Below are 13,241 nucleotides of genomic sequence, written 5' to 3' on the forward strand. Positions count from 1 at the left end.
TGGCCTCTGTTACTGCAGCTGATCACTGGCTCCACAATATTTATTGTATTTCATCCTCACTACTCTGCAATTCCACTAATTTTACAGAGGAACAGAGGGGTTAGAGAAGTCTGTGCATGACTTAATTCTCATTATGTCGTTGCTAATGAAGAGGGGGCCAGAGCTTACCCGGAAATTCTTTGCAAAGCAGGGAGCACAAATGCACCCAGGACTTTGTGTTCAAAACCTCTCTTCCATGCCCTGTCCGTGGGGTCAGACTATTCTTTTTAAAGTCTTAAGCAAGTTCATAACCGTTTTGCAGAAGAGGAGACAGATAACCTTGTTTACCATATTTTATCTTGTGGTTTACTTATGGCTCCACTCTGGCTTCCATGCATTTGTCTGATTTTGTTTATTTGCACTAGAATGGAAGGCAATTGCAATTAACTACAAGTGGTATTAATAGCTTGTTGCATGTGGTTCTGCTTTCTGTAACTGGATTACACTGATGTTACTATTCAAGCCTTGAAGCTGCAAAAAGTGTCCCATCCTAATTACACAACCCCAGCTGAGGTCCCTTGGTAATAGGTGCATGCATAAAACTTCCTGACGAGTTTCTCACGAGTCAGAGGATGTTGGTATCCTCCTTATTATGCCATGTTAATTTTAAAAGGCTCTTGTCAACCAATAACCCAGTAACTTTTCTTCCCTCTGGGTTTTGTTAAGTTAATCCATGAGTCATGGAATATTTGACTATGAATTCATGACTCATGGGAAAGCACCACGGCCATCACAGTCCTGGATGATCTGCTGCTGGTACTGCCTGGTCAAGTGCCTTCCCAATGCTTGGATGGATCACAAATGCATCCTGCAACATTGCAGAGCATTCAATAAACCCAGAATCCTCTACTGGGAAATATTAATGTTAACCTGACTTATTAGCAGAACAATTCTCATGACTTGTACGCAGCTCTGGGAAGAGCATTGGTGATAGACAGAGAATTAAAAAAACAAGGTCAGCCTTTTTTTCTCTTGCTTTTATTCAGATATTTGCTTTTATTAGTGATGGTGTCTTGTTGCGTTTGACAAGGGGCAAATAACAAATGCTGAGCTGTGTACACTTCTGATCTTTAATTGGCCATAACCATTACTGCATTACATATTGGCTACAAAAATCAAAGTAGTACAGAAATAATGATGAGAAATTAGGTCTTTTAAGGCCTTGTCATTTACATAGATAAGGGAGAGATAGCAGTCTAGGAGACTGAAATACCTAAATACTTCTCAGAAATACAGCTATGATTTGTCAGGCAAGAACTCAATAGCTAGAGACCTTCAGTCCCAGATAAGTGCTTCACCTAAGCTGCATTTCTGGGAAATTGCTCTGTGAATTCGTGGACCAGAGAGCTCAGGTATACACGTAAGGAAAAATAAATTTAAAAAAAATCAGATATCAGATTACAAATAATTCATCACCTTCCCCTTAGGTCTTCCTCTGCTGTGGGGTTATAAATGCTGGAGTATAGATATGGGTGGGTATGATATCTTAGCAGAGCAGTTGGGTTTTTTAAATATACACATATATATATATAAATAAAAAAATATAAAATCTTTTTAATGGGTTTGAAAGCACTAAACACAAAAGAAGTCTTTCTCATGCTCCACTGAGAGCTTTTCTTGCATGCCACTAATCGCTGCAGGCTTTCATGTTGGGAGAATGGTCTGTCTGGTTTCCTAGAAATACATGAAGACAAGGAATCATTGCTTTGGAGTGTTGCAACATGGGGACAGATCCCAGCTGCTGCACCCAGCAGTGTCCAGCCTTGCTGCAGGGAGCTTCTGTGCTGCCTTCCATGTTCCTGTGAGCAGCCTGTCCTTGTCAGTTGAGAAAATTGATAACAGATCCAGAGGAAGAGTCTGAGTTTTTCTTTTTTCAAGTGATCTTTCTGTGCATCCATAAGAGTGGTACTACTAGCATGATAACTTTCAAGGCCTGTTTTTGGAGTAACTCCTCATCCTGGGCTTTTAGGGAAACTTTCAGCATCTGCCCAAAACCAAAACACTGAAAACAAACCACAGAACAGGGGACAGAGCTGGGCATGACACAATTTGCTTATCCAAGGACACAATTTATCCATGACTGTGTCACTCCTGCCAGATGTTTGCCCGACCTGTCCCAGGGAGGCTCTAGCAATGATCTGGGCATCCTGCTCCCCTTCTGAACCCATCAGCAGGGGGAGAGATCTCCTTCCTGACTGCTGAAGCTTCTTCTGCCTCGTCCTATCTGCTGTGGCCATTCCTCACTGTTATTTACACATCTGTAAATAAAGGAAGCTATCATTTCTGCCCAGGCCTTACACTGGATGAGTAAGGCCCTGGCTGGAACAATGCCTACTTAAAATTGTATGTGCTACTGGTCTGCTTGAAAACAGAGACACCTCCAAGCCAGTTAGTCATAAAGAGGAAAGTTTATTAACAATCCCTTCCCAAGGCAAAGCTGGAAGTTTGCTGGAAGCAGTTAGGAATCCCAAACGAGCTGGTCCCATGAGCAAAGTGCACCTGGCTGTGCCTTCCTTCTCCTGAGGCAACAGTGCTGATGCACCAAACTCCAGAAAGAGCCCAGCTGCAAAGAAAATGCCTGAGAATCCTATTTTTAAACTGATGCATGTCCTTGACATCTCAGGTTCATGACAGAGAGGAAGAAATGACTGTTCTATAAGCCTGCATTCTTCTGTGGCTCTGTGCTGTAATCCAGCAGTGAAAGGGGGTTAAACCTGCTCTTAAATGGGCACCTCTTAGAGAAGGAAAAACAACCAGGACTCTGATTCATAGCAGGACAGATATAGGTTTCTCTGGGAAGTCACTGCAGTCTTGTAATAATTGTAGATTTCATTGGTGATTTTTGTCTCAAGGCTGCTTTTGAGAAGGATAGAGATGCCAAAGGTGACAAATGTGAATTCACTGTCCACCTGGATTGCTTTGGAAAGACTTTATTGGGCTGAAGGGTTCTTTCTGACCATGAATTTAAGCTCTGTCCTAGAGAAAATAGACGGTCCTTAAAGCTGAAGGCTTCTCCTGTATTAGTCATGCAGAAGCCACCAAAGCAGGGGCTGCTGCTGGAGCGTGTTGCAGCTGCTGCAGAGGATCCTGTTGACTTGAATGGACATTGGAGGGGATCCCAGAGCCCAGGCTAAAGTGAGGTCCATATCCCTCCCTGAACAAACCTTGGCTTCACCAGGACTGACACAAGGGGCCCCATGGATGGTACACACCAAAGTGTGTGCGTGGCTCTGGAGGGAAGCTAGGGTGGTGAGACTGGGTCTGTTCCCAACCAGGACAGAGACATCTTGTAAGGAGCTGCATGATGAAACCTGTTGATTTATGGACAAGCAGTACTTGTTCTGGCAAAAAATAGCTTCCAATTAGCCTGAAAACAGACTGCTCTGGGTGGATTTGCAGACTCTTATTTATTGGCAAACTTCATTTTAATATAATCAACCGCTTGACAGGCAGGTTAGGTAATGATCCTTGATGTAAGCACTAACAGATTTGAACACTGAGCACAGACTTTAGTGCCCAGAGCCCTCTGCCAGTAGCTGAAATATATTTGATATTAAATGCCATGGGAACCCAGGAAGCCCTTGCCAGAGCACCTTGCTGAGTACATGAAAACGCCGCCTTCAATAATTCACAATATCTGTTCAGGAAGCTGGTGTGTATGTGCAGGGAGGGGGGTAATAAAACATCTCTGGCCTGCCAGGATAATTCAGTGGCTGGTTAAATCTCTCAGCACTATTAATCAGTAAAGTGGCTCATAGCATAAATAAATCCAGAATGTAATATGACGAGGCTATGGAAGCACATGGAAAGAGAGACTCTCCCTCTCCTGTGTGTGATGCTAAGTGCCATACTGCTCCAGCAGTTATTTGAATAACCTCAATGCCCTAAATACTTCAAATATTCAGACTTCTCACCAGTGTTATCCCATGTTTGAATGTCACCTAAAAGTTTTAAACTCTGCTCTGTGATGCAGGGAGCTGGCTGTGAAAGTTAGGGAGCAGATTGCAGACTCCATCACTTAATTCAGTGTCTCATTTCACTGATCAAGAGCTGATGCTGTGAGTGGAGGATCACTCCTGTCCTACGACAAAAGCATTTTACCAGAGCTAGAATGATGTTCCTGCAGGTCACTGGTGAGGTATGAACAAATACTCTTGACACAACTTAAACTGCTGCTGTAAATCTGCAGATGATTTCAGAGCTCCAAATTAATCTCCTTCAGCCTCTGTAGGAATGCAACATAACAAAGCAGTGTTCAAAACTTATTATCCTGGTGAATTTGGTGCAATTGTACTGTAATCTCTGTCTTACCCTTACTGTAACTGAGCCAGAATCCAGCCTAGTAGCAGACATTAGAAACCACTATGATTAAACATAATTTTAATTTTCTATTAAATTCAGCCTACAGCTTCCCTTCTATTCATTAATGCCAGGCTAATACTTACTTTTATAATTTACAGAAATTTGTAGACCTTCCATATATTTCCTCCACCAAACTGATCTTCAGCCAGGCATATTCAGTACCTTCACTCCTTCCTGATGAATCTGACAAAAATTCCAGTTAGTGTTGGCTCTGCCCAGATACTGGTGATTACACTCAACCATTAGGATGCTTGTGGAAAGCGGATGTGGAACTGCCTTAACAAGTCTGAATTTGCATCAGACTTTGAATCCATATGAATACAGAATCTGCTTTTCATCCAGATGTACTCTGAAACTCAGACTCTGGTCTTTCCTCCCGTGCTACTCTGTCCATGTTCTTTGGCTGTGAGGTATCCAGAATAAGTTTCAAGCACACATTTCTGTGAAGAAAATAATTACCCAGCAGCAGTCCACCTACAGCTGAGCTACAGCACATGTTAAAGCTCATCTTCAGGCTTCAGTGCTCATTTCACACAAAGAGGAGATGCAGGACCAATTATAAGGCTCAGCCCATGTGTGGTAACATGTTCAATCACATCTTGCTCATGCGCCCAAGCCTCATAGTCCAGCACCTCCTCCAGAAATATCGATTTACTGTCCTGGCCCTTCATGCTTGTGTCCCTGGGGCAGTTGCTTAATGAAAAGATTATATTGGAAGGCCCTGAAGATTTCCTCTGCATCGAGCAGAACTTTGGTTTCAAAACAGAGATACACAGAAAGGGAAAGAATTTGTTCTTTGTGATTGCATCTGGGCAAGGATTCCCCCATGCCTTTCAGACACAGTGGTTCAGCTTCATGGGTGGCTGCTGGGAAGCTTCTGATCTCTCACTGGGCACTGTGGGGAGCACTGGGCTGGAGCTGCTGAACTAGAAAAGCAAAGACTAGATCCTGGGAAAGATGGCTGGCTGGTCCACAGCAGATGTTTGTATTAAGAAGCAGGAACTGTCTAGAAAGGTATCACAAAAAGGCAGACATTTTCTAATGGAAGTCTTTATTCTGTCTTTATTATAAATCTATATTCTGAGTTTGCTTACATAATTCCCCCAGTTCTGTAGCTTTAACCAATTCCCCAGCTCAGAGATAATTACACTGTACCTCTGCAGCCAACAGGTGAGGATGGCACTCTTGGATTACAGGAGGTAGAAACAGCCATATTTATGACTCCTGATTAAAACATGGTATTGGAAAAGAGTATTACTTGAGTCATCAGGATATCACTTGACCATTGCTTTCCTTTACAATTAAATTAGAAAAAATAATAAAGTTGCATTAAATTAAAAAGAGAGTTTCAAGAAAATATTCCAAGGCTTTCCACAGTGGGTGTATTGTATGCTTATATTATTCTCCACCCATTGTAAATCTCAGCAGTAGATCTTCCCCCACTGATGTTTTGCATTAGTAAATTGAACTCTCTACTCTGTCCTCTCAAAGATTAATGCCTCCATCTGAGGAAGCAGTTGAATACGTGCTGGCAGTAGTGCTTTCATGACAAGCAAATGGGAGACTGTGGGAGGAGAACAGAATTTGCATGTGTTGGATGTTGGCCTAAACATACTCTCACTGAATTCTGGACATCAGGGAAGAATTGATACAGCACAAGCTTTTAATCAGCAAACCACAGGAAAAAAAAATTGAAAAATTCTACATTTAATTAAAAAGCTTTTCAGCCCTCTTTGTTCCAAAATGAACAAATGTGTCTGCAGAGCGCGCTCCACACATCTCAAACACATTTTTCCTGTCAAGGGGCATTACATTTTATTAGTGGTCCTGGAGGAAGTTTCTAAATTTTTGTAGAAGTCCAAAATATTTTCCCCAACCTATTTTTTTGAAGACACACAATTGAAAGATGTTTAATTGCTACAAATGTTAAACCGATCGTTCAAAGTGAGTGTGATGCCTCATATGCCCATAGCATCCAGTATCACCTGATCCTAGTACAAACTTCTGTTCTGCTATCTTCATGTCCCTTTTGCTCACTAGAAAGCTACCCAGTGAGCTTGCTTAAAAACCAAACAAATTTGCCTAAAACAAACCAAAATGTCAGCAGAGAGGAGGTTGACATTGCCACCTGGCTGTGTAAACAGCTGCATGCAAAGAGCTACCTTAGGACCCACGTTTATTCAAATCTAACTTACGTTTAACTTTTTTTTTTTTCACAACCAACAGCACGTGAAGGAACAAATAAGCACACTCAGTACAGAACAAAGGACATTCATCACTGGGATATTTTGGCCTCTAATTGAACAGCAGTCATATCAACTTCCTCCTTCACCCAGGACTGCATGTCTTTGCTGTGCTAGGGAAGGAAAGGCAAAAACACCTGTGGGCACTGGAGATTTTTACTACAATTCTTGCAAGAGTGCACTTGCTAACCAAAGTGCTCTGACTGCTTTCCAGCCAAGGCAGATACAAGATTTTGCCTGCCTAGAAATCATCTAAGTAGTTTCAAAACATTTTCTTCACTTCCTGCTTTAAACTTTTGCAACTATTACCTTCTGCTTAGAGACAGTGGCTTTTAACAAGGGGTAAAATTAATTCCCAAGTCTGTCATTTGCCAAGTACCTTTTTTTTTTTAAAGTTTGATGATGGTTGACATGTTTACTTGTTTCTGCGTTAGTTTTTAAATTAACCCCTTATGATAATTGACAAAGGCCTCAAAATGTAGATGTGGATGACATAGAAATGTGAAAGCAAGCAAGTAGCTAAGTATAGTGTATGTTTTTTTAAAGCAGTTTTAAAATTAAATTCTGCTGAAATCACAGAAGTGCTGTAGTCTTGTTTTAGTTTAAAGGCTACTTCAACAGAGGCAGTTTTCAGATCCCCACTGATGAATATCCTCGTCACTTTCACAGTTCCCAACAAGCACTAAACTGCTGGAATTTGAGATGCCAATCGCTACCAGTCAGGCATTGCTACTTTTATACTGGCATTTAGTACACGCTGTCATTTTCCCACTAAAATTTTAAGTGGAGGAAGGCACCTGAACACCAGTTATCTGGGAACCAAGGACAACAGACTATGGGCCAACAGATATGGTATCAGTCACAGCCAGATAATATGTCCTGACGCTGTGAAGTGCTGCTTGTGGCCAACTCGTGCCGAGAATGGCGATAACCGCAGCCACCCAGCGTCACAACACCGAGCACCCTGTGTGCCGGGTGTTCACAGAGCTGCTGGCACTGCCCGGGAAACGCGTGTTTGGATTTAGACACAGGTCGATACACGGGTCGATACTACACAGTTGTGTCAAAACACAAACGAGGAGCGTTGTTTTCTCTGCAGTTGGAATATGACGTTGTGATAAGAGTACAAACAGGTGCGAATGCGCAAGCGGTGTGGACGTGGCCAGGGCCGGTGGATTTGGGCAGCCTGGAGGAGAGGACGGGACAAACTCGTGAGAGGTTCCTGCCACGGAGGGAATGACCTGTGAGCCCAAACCCACAAGGCAGAGCTTGTGGATCACTGCACAACAGCAGGAGACTGGGGATGGTCAAACCACACACCGGGCTCAGGCCAGGAAAGGTTTCTTATCGCAGCAGTGATTCCATGCCGAGCTCCGGAGCAGGACATCGAGAAGAGTCCATCAGAGAAGAGCTCCATGGAGGCACCCTCGGGCAGCTGTGGAGGCCGGGCTGGCTCCCCGCGGAGGAGCCGGGGTGCCCTGGCACAGGAGCGGATGGAGAAGGGCCGGAGCCTGTGGAGGAGGAGGTGGGCAATCCTGGGGGAGAGGAAGGGGTGCTGGGGATGCTGGCACCGGCTCCACCCGGACACTTTACAGCTCCTGGGGCGAACTTCACCCAACCAAACCCGTTTGTTTAATTACTTGAAACATCACTTGTCTGTTCAGCGGGAGGAGATGGACAGGAGACCGTATTGTGGTGTACAACTTTGGGGCTGTGAAGGGAAGTGAAAGGACAAGCACTGATCTGCGGTGACAGTGACAGAACCCCAGGGGATGGCCTGAAGCTGTGTCAGGGGAGGTTCAGGATGGATATTGGGGAAAGGCTCTTTGCTAGAAGGTGGCTGGGCACTGGACCAGGCTGCCTAGAGAAGTGGTGCCAACCGAGCCTGACAGAGCTCAAGAAGCATTTTGACAATGCTCTGAGGCACGTGGTGAGATTCTTGGGCTGTGCTGTGCAGGGGCTACACTTTCCATATCGTTGTGCGTCCCTTCCAACTCAGAACATCCCATGATTGTGTGACCTCCCCAAGGCCCGGGCGGGTGGCTAGCAGGAGCCCACCCGGCCCGGCCCGGCCTCGGCAGCGCGGCGCTGACTCAGGCGGGCGGCAGGCGGCGCCTTTAAATGTGCCGGGCCCGGCCGCTCCGCCTCAGGTGCCGCCGCCGCCGCCGCTCTGCCCGCTCTGCCCGCCCGCCGCACACCGCGCCTGCGCCGCCCGGCGCGCCCGCTCCGCTCCGCAAAGCTTTGTCCGGGCCCGGCCGAGCGAGCGGCGGCTCCCGCGGAGCGACCCCCGGCCCCGCCACCCCGGCCCCGCCAGCGCTCACAGCCGGGGGCGCGGGCGGCCCTTAAGGTGGATCGCGCTTAAGGTGGAGCGCTGCCGTGAGGCGGACCGGGCGTTAAGGTGGATCTCGCTTAAGGTGGACTCTCGGCGAAGCCGCGCCTGCCGGCGGGGGGGCCGGGGCTCGGCATGGGGAGCCCCGCCTGAAGCGGGGCCCGAGGAGCCGCGCCGGCCCGGCCCGAGGAGGAGATGGGGGAGGCCCGCTGCTGAGGAGCCAGCTTCGCCCCGGCTGCTGACAATGCCCGGCTCCCGGCCGCTCGGCAGGAAGAGGCAGCCCATGGACGAGGGCGAGGTGGGCAGCGCAGCCCGGCGCGGAGCTGCCGGGGCCGGCGAGAGCGGGGCTGCTCCGGCTCCCGACCGCTCCGGAGGGGTGGCGGTGGCGGGGGGTACCCCCATCGTGTTTGGATTGGGAGAGGTTTAATTTTTTTTAAAGGCAGCTCCTTCATCACCGCCATCCTCCTCCTCCTCCTCGTCCCTTTGCAGCTCTGAAGCCGTCCCGGCCGCAGCCTCCCCGCCGGCCCCCGGGATCCCCCGGCGCAGCGCCATGGAGACGGTGGGAAAGTTTGAGTTCTGCAGGAAGGATCTGATCGGGCACGGAGCCTTCGCCGTCGTCTTCAAAGGCAGGCACAAAGAGGTGAGAATCCCTGCTTTTAATTCCGCCGCCCCCCCCCAGCCCGCTTCTGCTTTTCATTTATTTATTTATTTCCTGGTCTGGGCCGAGCTGGGGGCAGCGCGCCCCGGTCACCGCATCCCTGCCGGCTGCGGCGGCTCTCGACAGCCTGGGCATCACCCCGGGCTCGGGGTGTTTATTGTTATTTATTGTCATTTATTGTTGTTCTCCTTGGAGTTTCTTCCAAGCAGGTGTGTGTCCCGGCAGGAGCCGGGCAGGTGGCTTCACCTTGGGGCTGGGAGGCCGTCAGCTGCCTGTGGGGTGCCCACAGATCCACACAAAACCCGTTCCCACCTCCAAAACAAGGGAGGAAAAAATCCACACACACTATCTATGAAAAGAACTCTTTAGTTTATTTGGGATTTTTTATTTTTTTGGTGTCTGTGAAGTCTTCTCCTTCTCCACTTAAATTTTCTAGGAGGAGGAGAAATCTCTTACTGGAAAATAAAAGGAAACCAATCCGGCAGTGGATTTTCCATCATTAGTGCTTGGGATAAGCCGCGGCTCCCACAGTGCATTTATTTCTAGTGATTAAATAAGAGGATAATCATTGTATAAAGTAGTAACAAAAACCTAAACCTTGGGCTGACAAGTATAATTCAGGAAAGGGCAAGTCTGAACAAGTAAGGAGAAGGCATTAGGATGTGAAGCGAGAGGCCTTTACCGGTGCTACAAGACACTTCTTCAGCCGTATTTGTAATCTGTTAAGAGGCTGCTTATCCTAATGTGAATGAATGGTGAAATTTACATTTGTTTGTGTTACTTACGTACTGTTTCAGAAACCTGAGCTGGAAGTAGCGGTGAAATGTATTAACAAGAAGAACCTTGCAAAATCACAAACACTCCTGGGCAAGGAAATAAAAATTCTTAAGGTAAAGGCAGATTGGCTTCTTTTCTTCAGTATTTGTTCTACATACCCTTTGTTGCCCCTAGCTTATGGTTTTTTTTTTTTACTTTTTCTAGGAATTGAAACATGAAAACATTGTTGCCTTGTATGACTTCCAGGTAAACAAATTCAATTATGTTAAACCATTGTAAATTTGGGAAAGGTTGAATGGAGTTTGTGAAATTTCAGTTTTTAACAAATGTTTGTATTCAGATGTGTACTTGGAAGGGGGTGTTGAAAGCCTTCTGATAAGTTAGGGAAAGTTAAGCAAACACAGTAGATCATGTGTTAATTGTTGGCTGGATCACACAACTCGTGCAGTCGGGAGTTGAGGTGGGAGCTTCTGTTCCAGGATATTACACAGTGAAATACAGTGTAGTGAATATGTCTGTGCTGGAAGCTTTTAAGTTCTCAAAATGTTAGAAGTAAAATTAACAATAGTTATTTTTGGCATGCCTACTCTTTTATTTTCTTTCTCTGGTCTGGATACCCTCCCTGAGAAAATTTCTTTTTCCTAGGCCATGTAAAAATAGTGCAAGCATGACTTTGTAGCATATGATTGTCTTCAGCTCCGGAGGATTTTAATTTGCATTTTTGTTGTCCTTGTGGTCGTCACTAAGTGTTAAAAATTGCACCAGGCATTTTTCCTTCAAAGTCAGCCCTGAAGACCTGATCTAGAGGGGCTCAAACCGATCTGCTGCGAAACTCAAATCATCCAGATTTTTATTTATTTTTTATTTTCGCCTTGATTATTTAGTTTACTCGTCCCGTTACCAAGCAGGATTTTTCTTTGCCGTTCGCGAATGCTGTTAAAAAAACGACAGGACGCAAAGGCTGAGATGGAACGGCAGTGCTGCTGGGTGAGGGGCTGCGGTCCGGGGCGAGTGACCGGACCCTTGGCGGGGTTTATCGCCAGTGTCCCGCCCTGTCGCCGATATCACGTGTCCCGCAGGCCGCCGTGTTTGTTGACATTTTTCCTTGTGCCGAGGATTGGCTCCGGTGGCTCGGCGTCAGCCCGGCAGCAGCGCCGGCCCCGGCTCAGCGGTGCCTGCTGGGTGCTGTAGTCCGCCCGTGTCCCGCAGCCCCGCTCCCTCGCTGCCGGAGCAGGGGGCTCTGCACGGCTGCCCTGGAGCATTTTTGGAGTTGTTGCCTGGCGTTGTTGGCGAGAAGGGGATCTAGGGGGTGTCAAGCTGATCCGGCTGTTGGAAATCTCTTATGGATGGCTGTGCTTTGCTCCTGAGGCGGCCTTCGGAGCTGCCTTTGGGCTGATGGGTGCTGCAGAGTAGCTGGGAACGCTTCCTGGGGGTACAGGACACTTAGGGCATTGGGTATTTTTTTTTTTTTCATTCTCTCTACCGTCCTAATTTGCTTAATAACTTTTCACTTGAGAGAGTGAGTGGCTGCTCCTGCACTTTATAGTTTGCATTTGTATGAAGCATTTATGCTGCTGGGTTTGCTTACTGAGCTCTTTCAAAACGTTTGTTAGATTCTTCTCCCTCCTTCAAGTTGCTGCTGAGTAGGAAGCAGCTCAAAGACATTTTCTGCAAAAGGAGCAATTTCATCACTTTTTAAATTATAGAATTGTGTTTTTCTCATTTTGTGATGAGCTTTATTAAATTCTGTGTTTAGCAGTGTAGTGTGGTGAGATTTTAGCAAGAAGCTATGTAAGATATCACAAAACAGGAACTTGAGAATGGTCCAGGGCTCAAGGCATGCCCAGGTTTGTGCTTAGTTACCAGCTTTGTCATAGAGTCCTCGTATGACCTGGGTAATTTGATTTCTCAGAGAAAATGAGATTATTTAGGGGGCATTGGGTGTGGACTCTCCTCTGGTGTCAGGTGATCTATTACCAGGCAGTCTGTTGCAGTTAACCTACATACGTTGTGTGTGTAGTGTCTGAATGTTTGGCCTTGCTCTGTATCTGCTTAGGGAAATAATTTATCTGCAAAGGTAAAAGTGCAGGTCTGTGGAAGTCTGGCTTCTGCCTACCTTTCCTTCCTTTGAGGGGAAGACTACTACTTGCATAGCTCCCCTGATACCAGATCAGTAGCTCTATTCATAGCTGCATATATATTTATCCTCAAAAATATCATATTTGTAGTTAATTGAATCCTTACTTGTAGGCTTTCTAAACCAGAAAATGTTTATTCTTGTATTACAACATAGAGCAAAAGGGAAAAAATACTTCCTGTGAAACTTATTGTTGCCCTGTAGCTTTGTCTGTCATTGCATTTTGTGTCCTCCCTTCCTCTGCACTGCCTGTCAGCAGTGACTCTGACTTTTACTCGTGTGTTTCTTACACACAAGGAAATGGTTACCAAAACCACAGTGGCTGTAAGCGAGTGATTACACCCAATGGTGCTTTCATTTGCATTTTTCTGGTTAAAAACTCAAGTTAGCCAGACCTCTCACAACGTGAGATTTTTGATGTAAGGCTAAATTTGCTCCAGACAAACACTTGCAGTACTGATGTTTGGTACTGACAAGCAGCCCTCACCCTGGCACCCTTAATTTATCCTTCAAATCTGGGAAAATTGCTGTGTTCCATCTCACTTCAGATCTTTGTGATATTGGTTCATTAATAATGAGAAAATAAGAAACTTTCTAGGAAGATTATTCTGATGAATGTTTAATGTATAAAAGTGCAGTGACTGGACTTTTATAGATCCCCTTGCTGGAGTCCTTAGAACAGCATCAGTACATGAG

At 46.0% G+C, this 13,241-nt stretch overlaps 1 protein-coding gene across 4 annotated transcripts in view; it reads left to right on the top strand.

Moving 5' to 3' along the window:
- Positions 1-7,806: 7,806 nt before the first annotated feature.
- The window catches only part of ULK1 (unc-51 like autophagy activating kinase 1), a 77,173-nt gene continuing 71,738 nt past the window's right edge, over positions 7,807-13,241 (top strand). The window contains exons 1-4 of one of the 4 annotated variants that reach the window (XM_088176333.1): positions 7,807-8,169; positions 9,463-9,613; positions 10,429-10,521; positions 10,613-10,654. In XM_088176333.1, the coding sequence (XP_088032459.1) occupies positions 8,060-8,169; positions 9,463-9,613; positions 10,429-10,521; positions 10,613-10,654 (396 nt within the window). In that variant the 5' untranslated portion in view covers positions 7,807-8,059. Of the gene's footprint in view, positions 8,170-9,000; positions 9,272-9,412; positions 9,614-10,428; positions 10,522-10,612; positions 10,655-13,241 lie in introns of those variants that run through there. The other 3 variants (XM_088176332.1, XM_088176335.1, XM_088176334.1) reach the window with 3 other exon arrangements.

This window comes from Sturnus vulgaris, chromosome 19 (assembly GCF_052056855.1).
Source record: "Sturnus vulgaris isolate bStuVul1 chromosome 19, bStuVul1.hap1, whole genome shotgun sequence".
NCBI classification, from domain to species: Eukaryota; Metazoa; Chordata; class Aves; order Passeriformes; family Sturnidae; genus Sturnus; species Sturnus vulgaris.